At 46.4% G+C, this 22979-nt stretch overlaps 7 protein-coding genes across 7 annotated transcripts; 6 read left to right on the forward strand and 1 right to left on the reverse strand.

Moving 5' to 3' along the window:
- Positions 1–1074: 1074 nt before the first annotated feature.
- Positions 1075–1254, forward strand: V1513DRAFT_428340 (uncharacterized protein; the record flags this gene model as incomplete). The annotated part of the gene is made up of 1 exon (XM_066896276.1): positions 1075–1254. The coding sequence occupies one exon, from the start codon at positions 1075–1077 to the stop codon at positions 1252–1254; it is 180 nt and encodes a 59-aa protein (XP_066750415.1).
- A 2312-nt stretch (positions 1255–3566) lies between these two features.
- On the forward strand, positions 3567–5695 carry V1513DRAFT_476064 (uncharacterized protein; the record flags this gene model as incomplete). Its single annotated transcript, XM_066900201.1, has 5 exons — positions 3567–3844; positions 3934–4610; positions 4654–4731; positions 4782–4894; positions 4945–5695. The coding sequence occupies exons 1-5, from the start codon at positions 3673–3675 to the stop codon at positions 5693–5695; spliced, it is 1791 nt and encodes a 596-aa protein (XP_066750416.1). The 5' UTR covers positions 3567–3672.
- Positions 5696–7648: 1953 nt separating this feature from the next.
- Positions 7649–8990, forward strand: V1513DRAFT_455030 (uncharacterized protein). Its single transcript, XM_066899451.1, has one exon. The coding sequence runs from the start codon at positions 7775–7777 to the stop codon at positions 8804–8806; it is 1032 nt and encodes a 343-aa protein (XP_066750417.1). The 5' UTR covers positions 7649–7774; the 3' UTR covers positions 8807–8990.
- Positions 8991–9190: 200 nt separating this feature from the next.
- V1513DRAFT_455031 (uncharacterized protein) lies at positions 9191–10554 on the forward strand. Its single transcript, XM_066899452.1, has one exon. It carries the CDS (start codon positions 9312–9314, stop codon positions 10302–10304), a length of 993 nt encoding a protein of 330 aa, XP_066750418.1. The 5' UTR covers positions 9191–9311; the 3' UTR covers positions 10305–10554.
- A 1743-nt stretch (positions 10555–12297) lies between these two features.
- On the forward strand, positions 12298–12738 carry V1513DRAFT_370462 (general substrate transporter; the record flags this gene model as incomplete). Its single annotated transcript, XM_066894751.1, has 1 exon — positions 12298–12738. A coding segment is annotated over one exon (441 nt), but the record flags the coding sequence as incomplete, so codon positions are not given.
- Positions 12739–15918: 3180 nt separating this feature from the next.
- Positions 15919–16489, forward strand: V1513DRAFT_428347 (uncharacterized protein; the record flags this gene model as incomplete). The annotated part of the gene is made up of 2 exons (XM_066896277.1): positions 15919–16305; positions 16391–16489. The coding sequence occupies 2 exons, from the start codon at positions 15919–15921 to the stop codon at positions 16487–16489; spliced, it is 486 nt and encodes a 161-aa protein (XP_066750420.1).
- A 1453-nt stretch (positions 16490–17942) lies between these two features.
- Positions 17943–19182, reverse strand: V1513DRAFT_455041 (uncharacterized protein). Its single transcript, XM_066899453.1, has 3 exons — positions 19111–19182; positions 18448–19060; positions 17943–18389 (listed from the first exon to the last, which is right to left on the reverse strand). The coding sequence occupies exons 2-3, from the start codon at positions 18982–18984 to the stop codon at positions 18168–18170; spliced, it is 759 nt and encodes a 252-aa protein (XP_066750421.1). The 5' UTR covers positions 18985–19060; positions 19111–19182; the 3' UTR covers positions 17943–18167.
- Positions 19183–22979: the final 3797 nt, after the last annotated feature.

The raw sequence follows: 22979 nt of genomic DNA on the forward strand, positions 1-22979 counted from the left end.
CCGCATAAAAGTAGGGACCGATCCAACGAATTTGTAGATCGACGACTTAATATTTGTGGCCGATGTCGACAGAAGACGCGTCATAACGCAAGGACGTGTTCTGAACCTATTGGTTAGGTCGGATTGTGAGTGGTGGGGGTTATTGCTGAATCGGAATATGTTAGAGTTGCATTAATGACGCGCATTATTTAACTTTTCTATTGGATTGATAGAGTATAATGCAAACTTAAAAATTGAGAGAAAAATTAGTTATAAGGTTTAGCACAAAAATTATTGTTGGGTACGGCGCGTAGGGTCGCAATGGCTATTTTTGATATTATGAAAAGTTTGGTGGCCATTTTTGATATTTGCCCTATTTATAATTGGACGAGAGGCACACAAGCCATGCGCCCAAGCGCGAGTGATTTGAGAAGTTGAATGATCCTCACGGACGCCAACAATGAATCGGGAGAACAAGTGATGAAGAGTCAAGGTGAAGAAATTCATTCTCGTTCTTAAAGTTTGGCGCAGTCATGGTCAATTGAAAATGGCGATGATGACTGACGCGGGGAGCTCAGTATACCCCGAGTCAGGTGGTATGAGATTAACTCGCAGCTTCTCTGCAAGTTTCTCGCGATAATATCCAAGGCTTCGCGCTTCCGCAGAGCCCTCTTCGCGCAAAAAGCAGATGCCTCTGTAGGGGTTAAAAGGAGGATATATTTCAAGAACTTGTCCCGCTTCTCCTTGCTGGAATGCCCGTCTACGAACCACATATTCTCGATCGACGCGGTGTTCTCCATTACGCGTCAGTTTTTAGGGGCAATACGCCCGTTGGCAGATCTGATAAACCATAGACGGCAGGCGCGTACAAACCGGGTCATAGTCCGCCAACGTATTCGTCGACAACGTCGACTTTTTACCTGCCCTTTTCAGTTAGTCATAACTGCCTGTTTAGAACTAGCCGAGCCCAGTAGCCCCATCCAGGCCTAGCTTGCTTCTGCGTGCGTATCCGACGTGTCGACCGTTTAAATGTTTATGTCCTGTCGCGTGTCGTCCGTCACCACGACAACACCCGTTCCTTCTACGACATCCGACATGGCTCGCCAAGAAGCAATGTTCCGCGTTTCGAAACAATCATATTCTCAGGTCGCTTTTGAGGATTCAGATGACGATCTCTACGAGGCTGGACCGCCCACGGCCGCTGAAGTAGTGGCTGCCGTATTCCTGTCACTCCTGCCCCAATTAGATAGGTACCGGCTCCTCGTTCTGAATTAACACTCTTCCGGGTCATCGACTCCAACGGCCGAGATTCCAGCCCCTCGAGGAAGAAATTTCTATACTGAGGAGCATCGACTGGCAATTATGAAGCTCTGTAACCTTTACCAAGCCGATTTATACCCTTAGAAATCGAACCAAACTTTGTGTCTATTTTAGGAAGGAGGTGACAAAAAAAAAGTGGTTGCCAAATCCCTTTATTGCACTATAAATTCGTATGTGCGCAGCTTTAGCCGCACTTTAGTTCTACTAATGTGCCCCACCACCGAGTGAGCCACACCACCGAATGAGCCACTTGATCACTACTATCTGACTACAATACTCGCAAAATTAACCATAACACTATCAAATTAATTCCATTACTCAGAAACCTCTTCCTCACACTCTCTTAGCGCTATTTCACAAGTACGCGAGTTATGGCCTGGCTGGCTGCATGTGCCACATCGCCGTTCCTTCGGCGCACTCCTCCTCTGCTGACTTGTATGTTCCTGTATTTCTTGCTCTCCCAGCCGCCCCTCGTCCCTGTGGCTCTGTAGCTGATGTCCTTCTTGCAGAGTAAGGCTTCCTCCTTCACGGAGTCGGGTTTTTCTAGCCCTTCGGCGTTTGCTTAATACCTCATTCGCCGCTCGGAGTGAGTCAACCTCTGACTCCAATAATGCAACCTGATGCATCATACCTTTCGCCCCCTTTGCAAACTGGTCGATAGCTGCATAGATCGATGTTGGCGAGCTATTCTGATGATTGGCGATTCGATTTTTGACATACTCGGTTTGAGCAGTCGTGTCAATCGGGTTATTCGGGGTCTTCGGGACCCAAGGATCTGGTTGTTCCAGAGTGACTGCGGGAGGTGTTGGCGTACGCAGTTTTATATTCAACCCAGATATCACACTCTCCGGATCAAAAGGAACAAGCCCTGCACCACGGAAGCCTCCTCGGATGTTTTTTTCGTTAATGGTGGCCTGGAAAGCCGCAAAGAATGCCGGAAGAAAGTCCGTCTTCGTGATATGCGTAATCTGGGCACGCATCAAGTCCTCAATTTGCCGCCCGTACGCTTTCTTCAGTGGCCCAAAGCAACTCACATCAAGGGGTTGGAGAATATGGGACGAATGAGATGGCATACAAAGAGTAATTATTTTGTTCTCCTTGCAGTAGAGCTCGAAATCAGTTGAGTGGTGGCTCTCGTGACCATCGAGGATAAGGAGGCGATATATACCTTTAGATTTTTCTTTGGTATGTTTATCAAAGTGCCTAATCCAATCTACGCCTCGTTCGTTCGTAGTCCAGCCATTTGGGCTCACAGCAATAACCCAGTCCATTGGAATCTGTGAATCTTCGTACCATGCTGAGAGGTGATACTGCCCGGCCACGATGATGTATGGCGGGACCGCCCAGCCTTGGGAATTAACACCTTGAATAACAGTTACCCATTCCCGCCCTCCAGGCTGGGCCATCTTTGGGCGTCCACGTCGTTCTGAGCTCGTAACTACCATGCCGGTCGAGATTATGCCCATCATAAACCCGGTCTCGTCGAAGTTGTAGATATCTGCCTCTTGAATCCCGTATTTCGCAATTGTGCTCTGGACGAGCTCAAACCACCCACGAATTACGTCAGGATCTTCGCATTTAGCCCTCTGGTAATCGTACCTTCGTAAGAAGCGTGTTTTAAGCTCTGGATGCCGCGTAATGAATCTCGAGATCCAGTTTGTGCCAACACGCGTCGCGCCGCGCGCGTCGAGGAGCCGATTGGCCATATCTGCCACATTCGAGATCCGGGGGGGAAACGATCGTGAATCTAGGTCGAGAATATACTGAACAATAGTAGATTCTTCCAGATCCGTGAGTTTTCGCGAATTGGCTACAGTGTCGCGTCGCGACTGTTGACCGCGTTGTCGTCGAGTGAGGGTTGCACGACTAACGGAGTATATCCGAGCAGCCTCCCGAATGCTTAGCTTAGAATTTTGTTCCATAGCCTGAAGGGCTAGAATTATTTGACCTTCGTCGCTTTTATTTGCCATGTGTGGTTGTAAAGAAAAATGTGGTTAAAATTATAGAATGCTACGCGGTGGAAAAGTGGCTCATTCGGTGGTGTGGCTCACTCAGTGGTGGGGCACGTTAACCCTTATTAATTGTTTTAGATCAGTTCTGTCCTCCGGAATATACGTAACATCGAGGCATTTATCGGCAGATATGCAGCAGCTGTTGGGCGCAGCGTAAGTCTGAGAACGAGGGTTTGGTGGCATTTGCTTGCGGGCCAGTCGTGGCCCTGACGCGGCTCAGATGACGTCGCCGCGTAAATGTTAGAACAAGGATGAGTGGATTTACACGGCCAGCTTGCGGAACATCATCGATCGCTTGGCTTGCACGGCCCCACCCGTCCGTAAAATAATCTACAACAAGTCAGGCTGATAAAGGACCAATATGCAGGCACCGTTTTTGGTGCCGGCTTTGTATTCAGGAAAAAAAGGTACGATCAGACTATCATCGGGGCGAAACGTTGTCGAATGGATTCCGTCAGCGGCACCAATTGATGGCAATGATGGCAGTGGGCCCGTAAATGGCACAGTCGTCGTTAGACTTGACAATATAACCGGTACGTGTGCTCATGCTTGATGTTTAAGTTGGAGATCTGGATCTGGTCACTGGGCACACGGAAATAATGAGTGTCTATTGGTCTCCAAGCATCTACGGCGACGAATGAGAAAGCGCGATTACGGATAACAACTACTTGCCATACACAGTTTACGTTTGAGTTACCAACGCGAGCGAACTTAGAGGCATTGAAAGCGGCCCTTGCATCTGCGAATGTAACATCGCCTTCATCTTCGCCCGCATCTGCCGGCTTAACGCCGGCTCCCGCGGCTTCCAAATCTGATCCAACCAGGAGACTAGCAATACCGACAAAAGGCTTAAGTGATACAGATTTGCTTGCAGATCGGACACTCCAGCTGAGTTTTCTGAGATCGAATGGTGATCTTCGTCAACAGTTCTCAGACGCCGTAGTCGGACAACAACTACCATGCGACGAATTTTGGAGAACCCGGATTCCCTTATTGCGAATGCATTCATTGGTTCTCGCCCAGCGCCGTGGACCATATAATGTTCTTGCCACGATTAAGCCTGTGAGTAAAACGCACTCGGAAGCTACCGGGGAAGGTGGTGGTACAGCACAAATGATGGTCTCACTGTCCCCAGATAAAATTAGAGATATATTCGTACAATACCCGGTTGTCCGACGAGCGTACGACGAGAACGTTCCTCCATTAGTTGAGACAACATTCTGGTCAAGATTTTTCTTGTCGAAGTTATGTCGTAGGCTACGGGGAGAAAAAATCGGATTTAATGATGCACAAGATAACGTCATGGACAAATATCTGGACCTTGAACGAAATGACGGCTGAGCAACGTGAATTACAGAATGAAAATGCGAAGATTATGAGATTTGCCGACGTGGAAGCAAATGAGATGGATGACAGTCAGGTAAGGGATATGAAATGGAATATCATATGGTCAATGCTCACAACATGAAGAGAGCTGGAAATCGACCTGATATAACAATGCGGCAAACTCCGCATAATGATGCACTCTCCATTATGAGAACTATGAATAAATTGAGTCAAAAGATAGTGGCAAGCGTCGAAAGGTATGCATGGTCTCTACTAATTATTACGCTATGAGCTAACACGTGCGAAGAGAAGCCCAGCAGCCACTCGAAGAGCAAGAGCAGCTAAAACAGCGGGGATTGGTGCTTCAAGATTTGGATCCTGTAACGACTGTTTCTCATATTGGATTGCATCTACATCGGAGTACTCACTCCTTGCATTCTGCAACAGCTTGGAAGGACGTTGACGCAGTAGCGACTGATGGCAATGAGTCAGGAGCGTCTAAAATGTTAGAGTCAATGATTGACTCCTGCTCAAGCTCGTCTGGATCAATTCCTACACTTCTGTCGTCAGCGGTTCCATCTTCATCTACAGTATGTCACGCACAGTCACAAGTGTTCAACCTTATCCACTCCCGACGGAGTACTGAAAGCAATCGGCATAAAGGTGACGATTCGGATAATTCAGCGAGCGATGCAGTGATGATGCGCGATATGAAATTGTCTCACACTGCCGGCATAGAATTCCTTCGCCATTTCTGGTCAGCGCTGTTGTCAGGGGAGCCGTCACGCGCTGTGTCAGGTTTGCCTCTGCTTATCACTTCTGTCGAGAAGAGCAAGATGCGATTGGAAACTATAGTTGATCGACATGTGACCTCGAATGCATTTCAAGATCCGGCTAACTTGTCGCAAGAGAAGAAGCGAGTACAAGGATATGTTCAGATTACTCTTGATGCACTGCAATCTGCAGCGAAAATGTATTACGATCTGGTCAAGGAACAGCAGGAAGCATTTATTGCAGCTCAAAGTGAGAACACTACACTTGCTGGAACGCTGCCGTAGTAGTTTTGTGTCGTACGGTGCATCCAGGTTAGCTTCAGGTCCAAACCGGACGCGACATCGACAATTCATAACAACCAGAACGCATCGTCCGTCATCTAGAGGTCACGTACCAGTTTTGCAATTTCTCCGTGGCTCGTCGAAAGTCTACCGCGGTCTATCAACGGAAGAAAGAACATTATGAAGAGGTTTGACAAATCAATCAGGTCATTCGAGACGGCAGAGAAGGGTGTGGTGTTCAACAAGATGAGGATCTCCAATTGGTCGAAATCCTCCTAAGTTAGCCCGAAAGAGAGAATGCTTTGAAGCGTTTGTTTTGTCCGGAAGCTGATAAGATTCTGAGGTATGCGACGCGGCAGGGCGGATCTGAGCAGTCGATACGACGATTCAGAGCGAAACTACGGAAGGTCAAATCCATGAAGCCGCTAACGGCTTCCATTACAAGGAGCTGGAGTGAGGCGCTTGGGACCGCCGAAGACGAAAATTTGGGCCATAAAGCAGCCGGAGATAGGGCGACGATCTCTGAAGGATGCCATGAATCAATGCCATGAATCAACAGTAAGGCCATTGGGTAAAATTACCCTCTAATTGCATGTAGTTAAAAGAAATTAGATCATGCCCCTGAATCTCCTGTAGGTATTCTTGTCCCTCTGGGGCGAGCGAAATGTTCTTCGTGACGGTATGCACGGCGTGGATTCGCCTGTGGATCTATCGATCTTCGGTACTGATTGCGCTATGTCTCGTTAACCTAGGCCTGAGTCAGGATTGTCAGGTACTCCTTCCGAAAATACTCCAATGGCTACTCCTGCTCCTCCAGCAGCTGCTTCTGCTAAGTCAAAAAGTGGCAAACAGACGCAGCGCGCTTCGTTCCTGGTGGACTTGCTCATTTTGACAATGGAACAAGATTGTGAGGAGACGAAGGCGCGCTCTTGAGTATGCCGAAATAAAGCGCATAGAAGCGCAAACGCGATGGCGAGTATCGAACTTGAGCGCTTCAAGTTACAGTCGGGGCTGGAGAAGAAGAGATTGAAAGTAGAGTCTCAAAGGCTGCAGGCAATACCTCTCGCCCCGCCAGTCAACGGCAATGTATTCTGTGTCCAAGTCTCATGCTGCCGGTAACTCGTTCGCTCGCAATCGGCCCTGAGGCTCAACAGCGGCGCGTCACTGACACTTACATCGCTGAAACATTTACAGTAACACGGGGCCATTGAGATATTTGAGTTATTTTGGCATGATTTTGATGACGAAAAATGTTTGGGATTGGATTGTATGGCGACGACAAATATTAACTACAATATCTTGAGTGGGGAGCATGTTCATTTTTAAAATTGACATCGCGACGCCCTGACCTTAAAGCTCAGCCACAGCAGCTCGCAATAGCATTTTCGAATAAACCGTATGCAAATAAACGGTGAATGCATTTGCCGGCGGGACTTGGCTCACGGGATTCCAGAAGACCGTATCAAATTGAAAAACCACGTCCTCTCCTTGATTGATGGCTCGTATAACATGTAGCCCTTCCAATCTATTGCGCAGTCGCCAATGAAGAATGACATCATCACCGTCCGAGTAGACTGTGTCGAGCATGCGCATTTTGACTTGAAACAAGTTTGGTTTCTAGCAATGGTTATGTTCAATAACTAATTAATTATGTTCCTATAGAAGAATCAAGATAACGCGGATGGATTTGTATGTTGAGGCATAATAGTTTATAATTTAGTAAAATTGTAGCAAAGATCAGCAGCAGAGCAGTCAATGCCCCTCAATCGCCCATATCCTGTAATTCTTCTGTCACTCAATTTCACAACTGACTCCGACTGGAGAATCGGGGAGTGCACTTCTCCTTATCGCTTCCTGGCCGAAGTGTTCCGATGGTCTGCAATAGGGTTAGCGGCTCTGCGGCGCAAATTAAATGCCCAATCTTGTTCTGACAGGGCACTGCGTATTTGCACTCAAAATTTACCAGCCGCTGCGTTCTGTGCGCTTGAGTTCATCTTCGTGACCTCACGAAGCCATCCGCTACCTAAAACCGCCAATATTTCACAAGTCCTCGCTGAAATATATCTTTATAGACCGGGAAGAATGGACGCTCTCCCCTGGGCAATAGCCGGTGATTTCTTACCACTTCTAACTTTGGGGATTGTGTTTGTTATTCTTCTTCCTAGTGGACTTTATCGACAGCATATGCAATCGTCTGAAGTCTTTGTCAAGAGGCCTTACAATACTGAATCTCTTCTTGCAGACGCACTTAACGCGAAGTACAAGGTTTTGATAGATAGTGACAGTCTTCTCTCCTCATACTCCTATCAGCCTTCAGCGTATTTTCAATCTTTCCATATGGGGACTCCAACTCTCAGAGACAAAAGATCTGTGGGCCATACGTCAATAATGTTATTTATGGCAGTCATTCTTCACAGAACGTTTGACGTAATCATTAGCTATTTCAATGGTGATATCAGCTCCCCAATCGCAGCCGTCACCTTGATTATCACTATAGTAACTGTGTACCTCGGGATCATTATGATGGGTTCGTTAAAAGACGATGATGCTTGTTGTGCTACGGTCTATTTCAACGCTACGGAGAAGAACTGGGTGACATCATCGGACGTCGCGTTGTTTGCTTCATCGGAAAGGATGGAGATTTCCGTAAAATGGTCCGTTGAAATGTTGTTTCTGGTTGTATTCGGACTATATAGTTGGGGCAGAGCGCCGTTAGCGCCGTTATACCTTGAGCCCATGATTGAAATCTTCCGCACGAAAGCTATGCCGGGCATAGAGGTGATATTGGTGATATCGAAGACGACAGAGATTGCAATATTCTGTTGTATGCATATTTCACTTCTCATGAAAACAGTCAAGAAGAGAAGGCGCACCGTCCCCACCATCGAGGTGCAGCTTGCGCAGGCAGCTAGTGACAAGGATGTAGATAACGCCGATATACTGAATTTCGATGTCGGAAAGGTTATCAGAATGTTTGTGAACGACGTTGCGAAGGAGTTCCCAAGTAGCTGCAAAACTTGGATGGCTAACACGGGTGCGTACTACGACTTTGCAATTGCCGGGAAACACGGCGGTCTTGTATACGGCCGGATGAGAGCCAGTGCGATGTCATAAATGCTTGAGAAACTAGCAGGGCATTAGATAAGTATAATGGGTTTAAATTTATGCCAATCGATCTGTTTTGCAATTCTACCAACCGTATATTTCCAGTAATTGATGATGTTTAATGTAGTAGTATACATGGAATACTAAATTGTAGAAAATTGGGTAGGCTCGGCAGCACAGCATTCAATGCCCACTCAATGATTTCTTTCCTCTTCTGTTGTCACTCGGATAACTTCCGGCTTGAGTATAAGGGAAGTGAACGACTGCCATCGCTGGTTTGATTAAGCTTTCTGACAGTTCTTGGTCTGCTTTAGGGTTAGCGGCCACTGCGGTGCAAATAGAGCACGGGCCCGCACTGAACTTGCACTCAACAAGAGCCGCCATTGCGTTCAGGGTGTTTTGCGCGGTGAGTTGGATTTGCCCACATATCGTGACCCTATAAAGCCATCCGCTACAGAAATCGCCAATATTTTATATGTCCTAGCTTTAAATATACCTTCAGAGACTGAAAATAATGGCTGGAATAATGCAGGCAATCGTTGCACTCGGGACTGCTAAGTACTTTTTCCATATAGGACATCCAATTGTTTATCGGCGGCGTCTGAAATCGTCTGAAATCTTCGTCAAGAGCCTTTACACAACTGAGTCTCTTCTTTCAGACGCACTGCGCACGAAATATAAGGTTTTAATAGATGGTGATGGTCTTCTCTCAGTATACTCCTATGAGAATTCACCGTATATTCAATCTGTCGTTATCGGCACCCGAACTCGCGTACAGAAAGGAGAAGCGATCGTTGGCTCAGCGATACTTATGGTACTATCTTTGTTCGTATTGCTAGTAATGGTCAGGTGTGGCGGAGTGAATAGCAGCAGCATAATGGGGGCTGTCGGCAAGATTTTCACTATTTCATGTATTTTCTTGGGGATCTACCTTTTGAAGAGCTCTTTCAAAAAGAAGGCTGGTGGTGCCACTGTATATTTCAATGCTACGGAGGAGAACTGGGTGACATCATCGGAATTGTCATTATTCAATTTGTCAGACAAGATCGAGGTTGCCATCAAATGGTCTGGTGAAGTATTTTCTGAGGTTGTAAACAATCTACTTTTTGGCGGCGGTGCGCTTTCCATAATTTTCTATGAAGGTGACCGCCGCAAGGAATATAAGCCTGGAATGGGAGCCATTATATCCAGTGGAATATCCTATTGTGTGCATATTGCCTCTCTCCTGATATTTGTCTGGTGTAAGAGAGGAACTGTCCCGGTCGTCGAGGTGCAGTTTGCGCAAGCAGTTAGTGAGAAGGACGCCGACAACGCCAACGCCAACGCCGACATTTTAAAGTTCGATGCTGGAAAGGTTGCCAGAAGGTTTGCGAACGACATAGCGAAGGAGTTCGGCAAGAGATGGACGGCTCGCGCGGGTGTGTACTATGACTTTGCAATTGCTGGGGAACACGGTGGTCTTGTGTATGGCAGGATGCGGGCAGGAGGACCTCCAGCAAATGTTTGAGTCGATAGCACATATGCACTTCGGATAATTGCATAAAATTTGTGTCATGGACTTAAACTATTAGGGAATTTCGGCTTTACGTACTCACATACGCTTAAAATTGTTTATTGAAGACTACGAATCCACAAGTTATACAACATAGTTTTGCTGTACAGCCTAAACCGGACGTCACGTGTATGGTTTAGGGAACACCATGAAGAGGGATATCATACATAATGTCAGTTTATTAATATATAAAATATCTCAGCATTTCGCCAATTCGGCAATAGTCACTAAGTTAAAACAGAAGTAGGACTAGGTTCTGTTGCTGGCTCCGACATCTGACATGAAAGTAAGACATGTGAGACAGAGTCACATTTGCAAGTTCTTATCTTGTCAGATGTGCCCAAATAGATATATATTTTATTGCTAGCGTGGTCATCGTAGTGTAGCCGCAATTTCACATCCATCCGTCGCCGTCGGCCCGGTTGACTAGTGGGCTGTCACTTTAAGCACGGAGTTACACGGCGCAGACGTGCGCATAATCGTGAACATTATGCCAGTCTAATAATTGCGTTAGAGTGCGAAAAAAGCCTATTTTGACCCAGCGATTTAGACCCAAGGTTTACGCATTTAGGGCTGCAACCTTCTTAACTTTCCGCACAAAAAGTTTCGGCCTGTTACTCTGAAGCATTCTGAAGACTTTTAGTTTAAATGGCGGCCTGTCTTAAAGCTTAGGCATCGTAATATTGTCTTGGCTGCCTGATCCTTTGGGAATGTATTGTATCGCATAGAGTCGATCCCAGCGAGGATGCTGAGAACATTGGGTTTCATTGGGTGTGACTAACTCAAATTCTGCATTAGCTTTGTGGGCTTGTAAGCCGCCAACAGGAAATATGCTTCGTTATAATTGTCTACCACAATTGTATTCCTTTATTCGGATTACCAAGGAATGAAAACCAGATGCAATAGACAGTTCCTATAATAAGCCGACTAAGAATTTCGTCGATGCTCTCCCTGAACTTCCTGCACTGTAATTGATGGGAGCTAAACTCGCAAGAAACCACTCTCTTATTCACTGAGAGGTTCCATGCACTGCCGAGGATGTGCGCTAACCCGACAGTCGAGGCTTCTGCCAGTAGAGTTGAGCTGAACAGTATTTACGCTCCTGTTCTGGGTACGCTGATCATTAAGGGGTTAGGGCTAGGTGGGATCGACACGTGTGGTGGGGACCTGCGCAATGATCGACGACGTGTGGCATTTATTCCGAACCCTGACTAGCTAGTCCAAGTTGAGTTGGGGGCGCTGCCCTGATGTCATGTGGGTCTATTTCGGCTCTTTTAACCCACAATGGATCTCCCCGCAAGTACGTTGTCCTCGCAGTCTCCTTCGCTTTTGCAAAAAGCTCAACAACCTGTGTTGACGTGAGCTGGGGAGCCACATGCGATGCACCTGAGGCGGTTGCCGCCATATTGCTCGGAACTGGCCAAGTACGTGAAAGCATTGAAGCACTGACCAAGCAAGGACTGTATCCTCAACCTGGCAACCCCACATTTTCTATCGCACGACAACTTCTATCCCACATCGGCAGCCTTGCTTGGGCTAATTGCCTGTTCATCCCATCCTACTTGTAACTCCAAGTGCGTTAAAATAGTCTGTAGACTAAGGCAATTTGTAGCTGCAATGAACTTTTACTACAACATTTCTTGGTTCTAGTATTACAGTCGTTTGCCCAATGCTCAGAGAGTATTTACCGGATCATCATTTGTTCTCGACTAGATTGTAAGGTCGAGAAGATAGCGCTGATAATTTTACGTAAAGTTCAGACGATGCGAGCAGCCACTGCGGGGTTGTTCTCGCCTCCCCGCAGACCATGTGTGTACCTTGCCTGGAGAGTTACCCAGCCGTCTGTGGCTAGGGTCGCAGAAAGATGACGTTTGGTTTCCATTCCGTACGCTACTTCAATTTCAATGCGACCTGCCCGCACGCATCCTACCAGGCATCTGTCATGGTACGCCATCTAAATGTCTACACAATATCTGCATTCGCGGCGTTGGGCGGTGCGCTCTTCGGGTTCGACATATCCTCCATGTCGGGCGTCATTGGAACGGAGCAGTACCAGAACTACTACGGTAATCCACTGAGAATGCGCCAGGGCGCCATCACAAGTGCAATGGCCGGGGAATCGTTACTTGGAGCGCTGTCGTCTAGTTTCCTCGGTGACAGGCTGTCGGGTAAGGTCGCCATCGAAATCGGGGCCGCTCTATGGTGCATCGGAGCTACAGTTCAGTCTGCTTCAACTGGTGTTGTAATGTTGGTTATTGGTCGTGTGTTAGCCGGCCACTGTGTCGGCTTGACGTCCTCACTCGTGCCCATCTATCAGTCTGAAATCGCGCCGCGCAAGATCCGCGGACGCATCGTCTCATTGCAACAGTTCGCAATCACTTGGGCATTATGGTTCAGTACTTCATCGAACAAAGGCGAATGCAAACTGTCAACCGGTATGTGCATCGGCTTTAAAGCGCAGGATCGGAACGCGCATCTCATCATCAATCGGAGTGACGCGGTGGTCCATTACCTGGTCATTGGATCGAGAGTGCCAGGACACATGTGCTACTATCCAGACGACGATCTTTCTTTCCTTCCCACTGAGCGCGGTGAAGTCGCGGTGCATGAGGATGGAACGCCCTATCCTTAAACGCTTAAATTTGGTGCCTTGTTTAGAATGATTTGTTAATCTTCACCACGAGATGTTTTACCAACAATATCGGTTACTTAATCATTACGATGACAAATGATAATGCACTTTGAGAACTACCTAGGGCGCGCCGTGGCTATTGAGCTATTCTAAGACGACGTTAAATTAGTAACACAGATATAATCACAGCCGCACATCAGATACAAGCTGCGGACCACAGTCTGCTCAGGATGCTAATCGATGGACTTCGGCACCATTGTGATGTTCGGAAAGACATGGCATACGACACAGAAGCCTGAAAATTTCCAACCTTAAACTAGCCTTCCCCGATCCAAGTTGTCTTGTTGCTTGGCTCCTGCAATTGGTGGCCAAATCAACAAGAAGGAATAATGCTTGTACGGAGCACCCTACTATTCACAACCAATAGAGATTAACAGTACTATTGATCTATTCTATAGCAATGTAGCAACCTAATCATACACTCGTTTAGAAGCATCCAGACACACTGCCAGTCACTCTACCGAAATGAACGACTTTGGATTCCGAACGGCGACTCCTCAAGACCGATTTGTTGATCAGGCACCACGACACTGCGACAGCTGGCCATCCTGGAAGGTTACGCACCTATGACTTACTAAGATTGGCCAGGCATGCGAACCTTCATCAACCGATTCGTCTACTCCTGTGCAGTATGTCAGCGGACTAAGGTTCCTCGGCGCCTACCTTATGGGACTGTTCAATCCCTTGATGTTTCGGGCAAGCCCTGGGTTGTCCATCACCATTGACCTTATCACCGACCTCCCGCTCAGTGATTCATATGACAGCGTTCTGATAGTTGTTGATCGCCTCACGAAAATGGCCCATTCCATACCGATGCACAAGTCGCTCGACGCCAAAGGCTTAGCGGATCTATATGTACGCGAATCTTCCCTCTTCATGGTGCTCCACGGGAAATTATAACGCTCAACTGCGTTTCATCCGCAAACTGATGGCCAAACAGAACGAGTCAACCAAGTTCTCTGACAATACCTCCGGTGTACACAAATCGGCAACAGGACGACAGGGCTAAAATCCTACCACTTGCTGAGTTTGTTTATAATATTACACAGAATGCAACAACGGAAATGACGCCGTTTAATGCCTCACTGGGCTACCACCCAACTTGGAACTTCGACGTGCCAACAGGAACCGCGACCGTCCCAGATGGCGATCGACTTGAATCATTGGCACATATTCAAGCCGACTTACGCTCATCGATGTTAATTGCGCAGGAGGATCAAGCCCGTTATTGTTATCAGTTCGCTCGTCGGTGAAAGTAAAAATACAGTTTTTGATAAGAGAAACTGAGAAGGGCCTTCAGGGGTTAGGGGTCTCTCAAACCCTGCAAATATACGAATATTGGGTTCCTTCCCGTAGCACGAGATTTACCAGATTCACACGACGAAACTCACAAAATCACAGACACGCAGAAGTGCCCGTAGCAACTTCTGGCAGAAAACCCAATTAATAAAAGGGATAATATCAAAAATGCACTGAAAAGTTTTGTAATATCAAAATGCCACCGGGCGTCGTACCAGTCGTACCCTTTCTGCACCCACCAAACTTAATTCCTAGCTCGGTCTGAAACTCAGTCGCGTTAATTTGAACGCGTCCTCCCTTCTCGGTCCGTAAACTAGCTCGCGTGAATTTGAACGCGTCCTCATTCACAAAGACAGCTGTCCATAATGCTGCCTACAGTTGGAGATCTGTTTAACCCTGCTCAATGCCAAGTCATAACTTAAATCTCTCGTAATTTATTTGCTGTTGTATAGCTGTCTGTCTTCGCTTTGCTGTTTTTGCATTGTACAAGTGTTAGTTGATGCAATGGTAAAATGAAATAATCTGCACTTTATAATACAAATTTGTATTTTAAAGTTCTATTATAGAATTGAGCAATTCGGTCGCAACTCACTATGTCTTTGAAGATCATATTGGCAAAATCCGCAAATGTTCGTTCATCTGACTCCTCCCAGATGGGCTCATATTTCGACCGAATCGCCGAAATGCCCAGCATTCGAACAACCCGAAGCTGGTGCAAACGACAACACGTCTCAATGACTATCCTTCGGTAGGAGTCATCGTCAGCTGGGGGCGGAACTTTTAGCCTCCCGTATGACCCCCTCTCATTCCCTATTTGGCTGCCTGCCTGGCAGACACCAATTGACTGTTTGTTCTTGCTAATTTAAGTATGCGAGGGTGGACTGCGAATCTGGGGTCTGGCAGAGGTTTTGGGGGGCTGCTAAATCCGTGCATCTGGAACGCCCGCCAAATTCTGGTCAAATTCTGGTTGCTTACGCAACGACCAGATCTGTGAATTTGCACGTCTGGCGGCGCCCAAAAGTCTACGGGAAGGAACCCAATCAGTGTTCAGATTATTACATTGGATATCAAAAAGATCAGGTCGCATGAAGCAAGTCGAATACGATACGCTACCGAGAAACTTCAATTGCGCTGGCGCTTACTCTATTTTGGCACGTGGTTTAGGGTTATAGTGGAATGCCATGACTCGCCAACGTTTACGTGCAGAAGAATCGGTCTCATGCAGGCGCCAACTTCCCTTGCACGGTCTCCCTTGTAACCTTGCACGGTCTCCCTTGGATGTTGTCAAGAATTGTCAGGGAGATCGTGCTGAGAACTGGTTTGACTTCTTGGAATTATTCTCATATCCGTTGCTGGATTCAAGAGCAACTCCAGAGATTCGGATTGCAACTAGACAATACTCGACTGCCACTCGGGAGAAATTTACAATTGATGATCTTCGTACACTGCATGACGCAAGCTTCGACTTTGTGTAATCATCTGAGGATATTTATTCTATTTTGACCCGACAAGTTGTACTTCAAATCTTTATGGAATGCTGCAACTGAGTGACTGTATCAGAATTTCGGTAACACGACAATGGACAAGGTGTGTGGGAATATCGTGAGTTGGTTGAGACGAGGGAAAACAAATAAAGATGAGAATCATGCAAGGCTTATTCTACTGCATGAGAAGATGAATATGCTACGGTGGGCTAATCTCTCTTTGGCCCTGAATTGGGAGGAAGAGATTTTCAAACGGAAGTTTGATATTGCTGTTGGGGTGTTGAAGAATCTTGTATCTGCCACACCAGACTATAGAAAAACTGAACTTGACTCAATTGCCAAACTAATCGGCTATGATAGCGCATATGAGTTAAAATTGCAAGGTTTCGTGAACCGAATTAAGACATATCGGGCCAATAGAAAAAGTAGCAGGACGAAAGGATATGCACAGGATGGGAGCGCAGCATCGATGCTATGTGAGGTATAGCACATTGGAGGATCATTACTTCCATGCGCAAGTCAACTGTTTCGTCTACTTCTCATGTTGTCTTCTGACAAGATGTCAGCGGCGACTGCTCATTCCGCGTGGATTCAACATGCTCGAGTGCGTCTCTAGCAATGAATTTCCTGTACTTATGGGCCATCCATCACGATCTAGCAACTAAGGCTGGGAAAGCACGGTCATCAACGACGAGCATGAGCTGATCAAGTGCCAGGCGTTGCTCTATATCTAATTTCAAAATCTTCCAGAAGGGAACCACGATCGTAACCATGAAGGACGATGGCATATGCTAATCCAGTAGTAGATATGGAATAGCCTTCGTACTGGAGCAGTTAAGAGCAACTTCCACAATCACCGAGAGAGACTGATCAAATAGGACTTGTCACTGAAGGTGCGATATTTCTCATATTTCATACCATCATTGGCAACAAGTACAATATCTTTATAAGGGCTTTAGAACTTTCCCTTGCCATCAGAGGCTTCGTCGAGTCAGTCGTGGTGCTCGTAGTATATCGGGAACGTGAGGCTGAATTGTGGCTTCTTAACAGGGTAAATTCATTGAACGTCGAGAGAATCGTATGAATTTGTACAAGCCAGATTTGTCTCACGCTAGTGAATTATTACAACTTTAAATCATGTCGCGTTCTGACGCGTCCAGTGCAAATATCACCTCCAAAGAATAATAAGTGTTAGGGACTGGCTAACTACTCCGACGTCTGGACAGCGATAGGGGAGCCGTTACCCAGTTTCTCTATCGGCAATTCCCCGATCATAGATCGTCCTGCCTCGAAGTAGCAGTTGAGAGATTGTTCAATAGCGGAAGAGATTTGCTGGGCCACTCCTTAGTGCAGACACCTGAGGAACTTAACGTTGTTAAGGGATATGTATGCCAACAACGAAGTTTGAATTCTAGTTCAATGTATTTAATATGTACGAATATTGCGAATAATTACGAATAAATTTTTTTTATTCGCATTCGCATTCGTAGGCATGAAATATCCAAATATTCGCATTCGAATTATTCGTCATTCGTATCCACCCATACAGATAGAGTCCTAATTAGGTCCCAGGGTTCACCACGGATATTTGAGGCTAAAGCCAGGTTAAATTTTCGGATTGTCCCGAAATCGACGCAATAGTGTGAATCCGGGAACATCCAACGGTAAGGGGCAAGGGTTGCGGATGTCTAAAATCACATGGGAATCTCGCCTCCTTCGATCCCCAAACCCTAGCCCAATGACGCTCGACGACAGCCCCAACACTTAGAATCTCTTGTCACCTTAGGTATCTGTCAGTTTATTTTTTATTGACATGTCGCAATGATACCTGCATTCCGCTGGCATCTCGTTGTGGAATATGGACGCAATAGTTTCCGGAACGGCCTCTCGTTTACTTTAGTTCACTATAGTTTTTTTTGGCTCCATCATATATTTCGCACATGAAGAGACCGATTAGCCAGTCAGCTAGAGATGGCACCATGCGACTAGTCTGTTTCCATGTCGTAAGTCCGGGGGCCCGCAATAAATCAGCAACGTGCATATGCGAACTATTTGGATCTTAATTCATATATTGTCTATCATCTCGGCAGGACATGCCATTCACTCTCATTCAGTTTTCTTGGATAGACAAGCCATTCAATTTAGCAATCCTTACGAAGTTCTATGATCAGCGAGAGAAATTTGGTCATAAGAACAAAAAAAATCTCATCGTCAGAAAACAGAAAACACAAAAAACCTTATGAATATGCGAGTGATATCATAACATTAATACAGCTTAAGAGAAGTGCACGCTGAATGTAGAAAGATATACAGATGCAGTTCCAAGGGACAACCAAACAGGTATCAAGGAATATGTCGTCCATAATTACGAACGCGTACGATGGCGGTACTGACCATTGAGGCCTGAAATTCACTCTCGAACCATTCTCGATAAAAAAAGTTCACCGGGGTAGCTCGAATGTCTCGGCCGCTGAGAAGATGGCTGGGAATACAATCTTTTAGAACCAGCTCACGCAGGTTTGGTGAGACATTATGACCAACGTATTCACCATTTTCCACGACCGTCTATGAGAGCATTAGATAAAACGGGAATAACGCAATTCCTTATTTTTACATCACTTACAAAAGACTGTGAAGGTTCAAGTAACGTCTCGGGCAGACAGTTCTCGTCCTCCCTGCGGTATGTTTCAAGGATAACTTTGCGCACCTTTCCGAACCAGGTCACGCCATATCTTTCCAAGGGCCCGTACGGATGCTGCAATAATTGACGTTGAAAGTCGCTCTCAGATTGCTCTGCAGCAGCCTCTGCCTCCTCGATGGATGCATAATAGCGCATGGGTGGCGTCTCTCCACGACTACCTTCAGAAATAGACATCGCAAGGCCAAGACGGCAATGCAAAGCGCATACAGACCAAGAGATGGCTGCCTGCAAACTATCATATGACTGGGAGACCCCGACCTCAACGGCAATCATTAACGTGAGACGACTTCCCTCGCGGTACTGTAATGCACCGTCCCAAGCTCTGGTTGTAAGGCCACGGCTAGTATACCGGTTTGATTTATTCTCTGAGTCATACCGGAGATTGCGCCTGATTTCAGAGCTGATTCCTGAATTCACTTTGACTTCATCGGAGATACTCGACACCAATGCCCCTACCATTCCCGAATGGAGTGGAGTCGGTGGGGCCACGACGATGGCGACACCCTTGACGCTGTCATACCATATTTGAGGATACCTGTGCACGATTGTCAGCAGCTGTGAGTCACAAATCTGTGAAACACATACTTGGCTTCATCTCTTTCAAGGATTTCATCTACTCGTTCGTACTCTTCCCGACTCGCCGGCACTTCTAGCCTGGTATCCGGGGAGAGCGGCCGCCTAATTATTTCAAAGAGATCCGAATGTTCCATCAGGTGGTGACAGTTGTGTGAAGTTGCCTTTGTCCCCTTAACTGGAAATATGTAAGAGTCGACTTTTCTCTTCGTCCTTGTCGCCTCGATATGGCGGCTTGCATATTGCACGGACACAAGTTGTAGATTGTCAGTTGCAGATCCAACACTATTCCGGTTTGTCTCTTCCATGTTTGATTAGCGAGGGATAGTGACATCAGAATGGCAGAATTGATACAAAGTGGTATGGCAGTCCAGAGTCTTGACACTTCTATCAGTATTTGCGAGAGTCAGAACTAAGAATCAGTCAATGTAGCCATGTTTAATTTCGGCCCGCAGGCAGTATTGTTTGGCATCTAAAGTCGTCAACGCAGGTTAGAGCGCCGCACGGCTGAACCGTTCATACAAGCAGCGTAGGTTTCCGTACAACAATAGTCGCGTTGTTGAGGACCATGTTAGAGGCTTTTCCTCTTAATGATGGTCGACATCGAGGTCGGGTTTAGCGAGAAATATGCCGCTAAGCAATGCATGTCTATATATAGTGAAACTGCGAATGGCTCATTAAATCAGTTATCGTTTATTTGATAGTACCTTACTGCTTGGATAACCGTGGTAATTCTAGAGCTAATACATGCTAAAAATCCCGACTCTTAGGAAGGGATGTATTTATTACATAAAAGACCAATGCTTCTTCGGAAGCTCTTTGGTGAGTCATGAAAATTTTGTCGCGACTAGAACTTGTGGATTGGTCGTAGCCATCTCAAGCTGCACGTTTGTATGCTTTAATAATTAATATGCTCTGTGACAATTAGACACGAAGACTTCGTGCGTGGCCTGAGAGCGAGGACAGAACCCTCATTTTAATAACCACTTAGGTCACTACGAATACTGTACAAGAGGAGCGCACAAAAAACTAAAACGTTCTGGGATGGACCATAATACGTGCAGAAAACAAAGACATGTTACAAAACCAAACATCGCACAAGCTGACAGACGTAAATAAACCCCAATCCGTGCCGAGGCCAGCTGTGCGCCCTGAACCTCGCCTCGCAGGCAACCTCGATCACGGACCTCCGCATGGTCCATTACTCTGGTTAACTGCAGGCAATCGTTCATGAAGTTCCTTTCGTGGAATAACAGTGCGCGGTGCCCTGTGTTCCTGCTCGTGACAAAAGCATGCAATAAAATCAGTCCACGGGGCTCATTACCTCTGATAAACAAAGACACGATCGATAGCCCACTGGCAAGTTGGTCCTAACCCTTGAATTGCAGCTAGCGACTTGTGTACGAGACCCGCGCTGGGTCAGCAACGCCACTGGGAGCGGGGTAAATGTCTCTGCAGTATCACAGTAGAAGTCAGGACGGACTAAGGGGACCCACGGATCGCTTTAGTTTTTCAAACCAGTCACGGCGAACAGGGCGAACAATTATCCGTGACTGGATTGCCTCTAGACAAGAAATGCCCAGTCATTATCGGTAGCTGTCTACTCGACCAAAGTGCATTCGTAAGAGTAACCCTGTACCCTACCGACTGTCACGTGGGTCATGTGACCACAGGCTCGAGTGTTTTAAAGTCACGTGAGGGTGGCACGTGTAAACAACATATCGTACGGCTGAACCTTTCAGGGTCAGCGTTTCAGGTTCGTGTAGAAGGGTTTTTCACACGCGAACAATCTGAAAGCTCTGTTCTATAGCTTGCAATGGTGTGCATCTGCTAGTCCTGCTTGCGGCGGGAGTAGGTTCCTTGTTGGTCAGAAACGTCACTGATAGGGTTCAGGCACCGCCACCACTAGAGCTTAATGACAAACTCGGGGCATTGGATCCGGATATCCTCAGTGTCTCAGAGCCAGGCTATGCAGCGTTTGCAGTTTCACAGGTAAGCCTCCATGCAACGGGTGAGCTACGCGTTACAGATGAGTTACAGGTTGCAAGTAAGCTCATCAGCGATGAGCTTAGAACGGTTATTAAAGAAGGAAAGATAAGTAAGATGGATTAGGCGTCGTGCTGTTGAGAGCGAGCGTGAGTTAGCATACGTAAATAGCAGTAAGAAAACAAATGAAGACATCTATGTAAAGTACAGTAAAATAGCAGCTCTTTTCTCGATTCTTAGGGAGTAGCTCTTGTGTTCTGCATTATTCATGCTCATCACATATGGCCGGATGATTCCCATCATTAACATCAAGCCGCCATGATAACGACGAAACCAGAGCCCGGGTTAGGTTTCTAGTAAGATTTGATTGGTGCCCCTATAATACGAGAGCCATGTCCTTCGGTCTTTAGACTTGCGGAATTTTTGATCTATGCCCCCATAGTGGAGAGAATCTGGCTGCCGCAGTCAGAGAAATGCTCGTGGAACTAGGACTGCAGTCCAAGTTGATTTCCATTACCGGAGACAATGCCAGCAACAACGAAGTGATGGCTTCGGAGCTGTATAGAAGCCTCAAGGCTGAGAACCCTGAGAAAGAGCCGTTGCCTGGCACATATTTTGAACCTTATTGTAAAAGGATATTCTCCGATCTCTGAAATCTGGCAATATTGAAGAGGCATTTACTGCTTGTAATGACTTCAGGGATGGAAGGCTTTCTCCGTTTGCCTCGCAAGGACCATTAGCAAAGCTTCGAATCTTCGCCATTTGGATTGACCGGAGCCCCCAGCAGAATACAGAAATGGAAGGAAATCTGTATCTATATCAATCTTCCAATGTTGTACCTAATTTTTGACAGTAGAATGAGAAAGAAATTCTTGCTCCCTGGTTTTATCATCGGCTGTCTTCGCCTCTCCAACATCAACAGCCGCCACAGCTGAATAGACACAGCTTGATCAGGATATGCAACGCCGTATTCAGCCGCAGTTGGCCTGGAATTCTGTAGAGAAATATGCCTTTCACCTTGTATCTGTAAAATGAATTAAGTTGCAGATTGGCGTAGGGCAGAGGAAGAAGAAGCTGGTTGGTCACAGGACGCATCTGCGCTAAACTGTTTAGGGTAGGCGCTCATTCGAACGTCGTGATTAGTAATGGTCCGCTGGAATCTGATGGGCTATAAGAGTACTAACTGTTCTCAAATCGGATGAAGACTGGGCTCAGTTGACAGCTGCACTTACGTTTGAGTATGTCCTGGGAGTGGCGCCTTTATTTATAAATGCAGCTACTAACAGTTTGATATAGATATTAAACATTTAATATAATTATCGCTTAAGCTTTTGAGTGACTGGCTAATATGTGTAATAGGTACTCTAACGACGCGACATTGTCACAAGCCTGGGCAAGGACAAGGACTAGGCTGGGTAAACGCTTCAAGGCAAGACAAGACAAGATTGTATTAAAGATAATACACAAGAAGACAGGATCTTTTTCCTTGCCTGGCAGCGAGGACAAAACCCTCCTGTTATATTCTGCCAGGCCGCTCTTTTCGTGTGCTAAGAGCTTAGAACCCAAACGCAAGATAAGACCAGCATAACTATTCACATGTCACATATTACATATTACAGGTTACATATCACAAATCATATATCATATGTCACATATGACATATGACATATTGACGAATATTGTGGTCGCGGGTCAGGGTTGTTGCTGCTGACTAAATGCTGATTAATAACAGCTGATACAATAACGTGATCGGGAAGCGAACCGATCGCCCAAGCGAGCCGATCGCTCTTCATTTTTTAACCCGACACGTACTTCATCTGTTTATAACGTAGCAACCATGACCGAACACGATCAAAGTAAGGAGGGAAGAATTCTCTTAGCAATTCAAGCATACA

The sequence above is a fragment of the Lipomyces chichibuensis genome (assembly GCF_038497645.1).
Source record: "Lipomyces chichibuensis strain CBS 12929 unplaced genomic scaffold V1513scaffold_88, whole genome shotgun sequence".
Taxonomy (NCBI): domain Eukaryota; kingdom Fungi; phylum Ascomycota; class Lipomycetes; order Lipomycetales; family Lipomycetaceae; genus Lipomyces; species Lipomyces chichibuensis.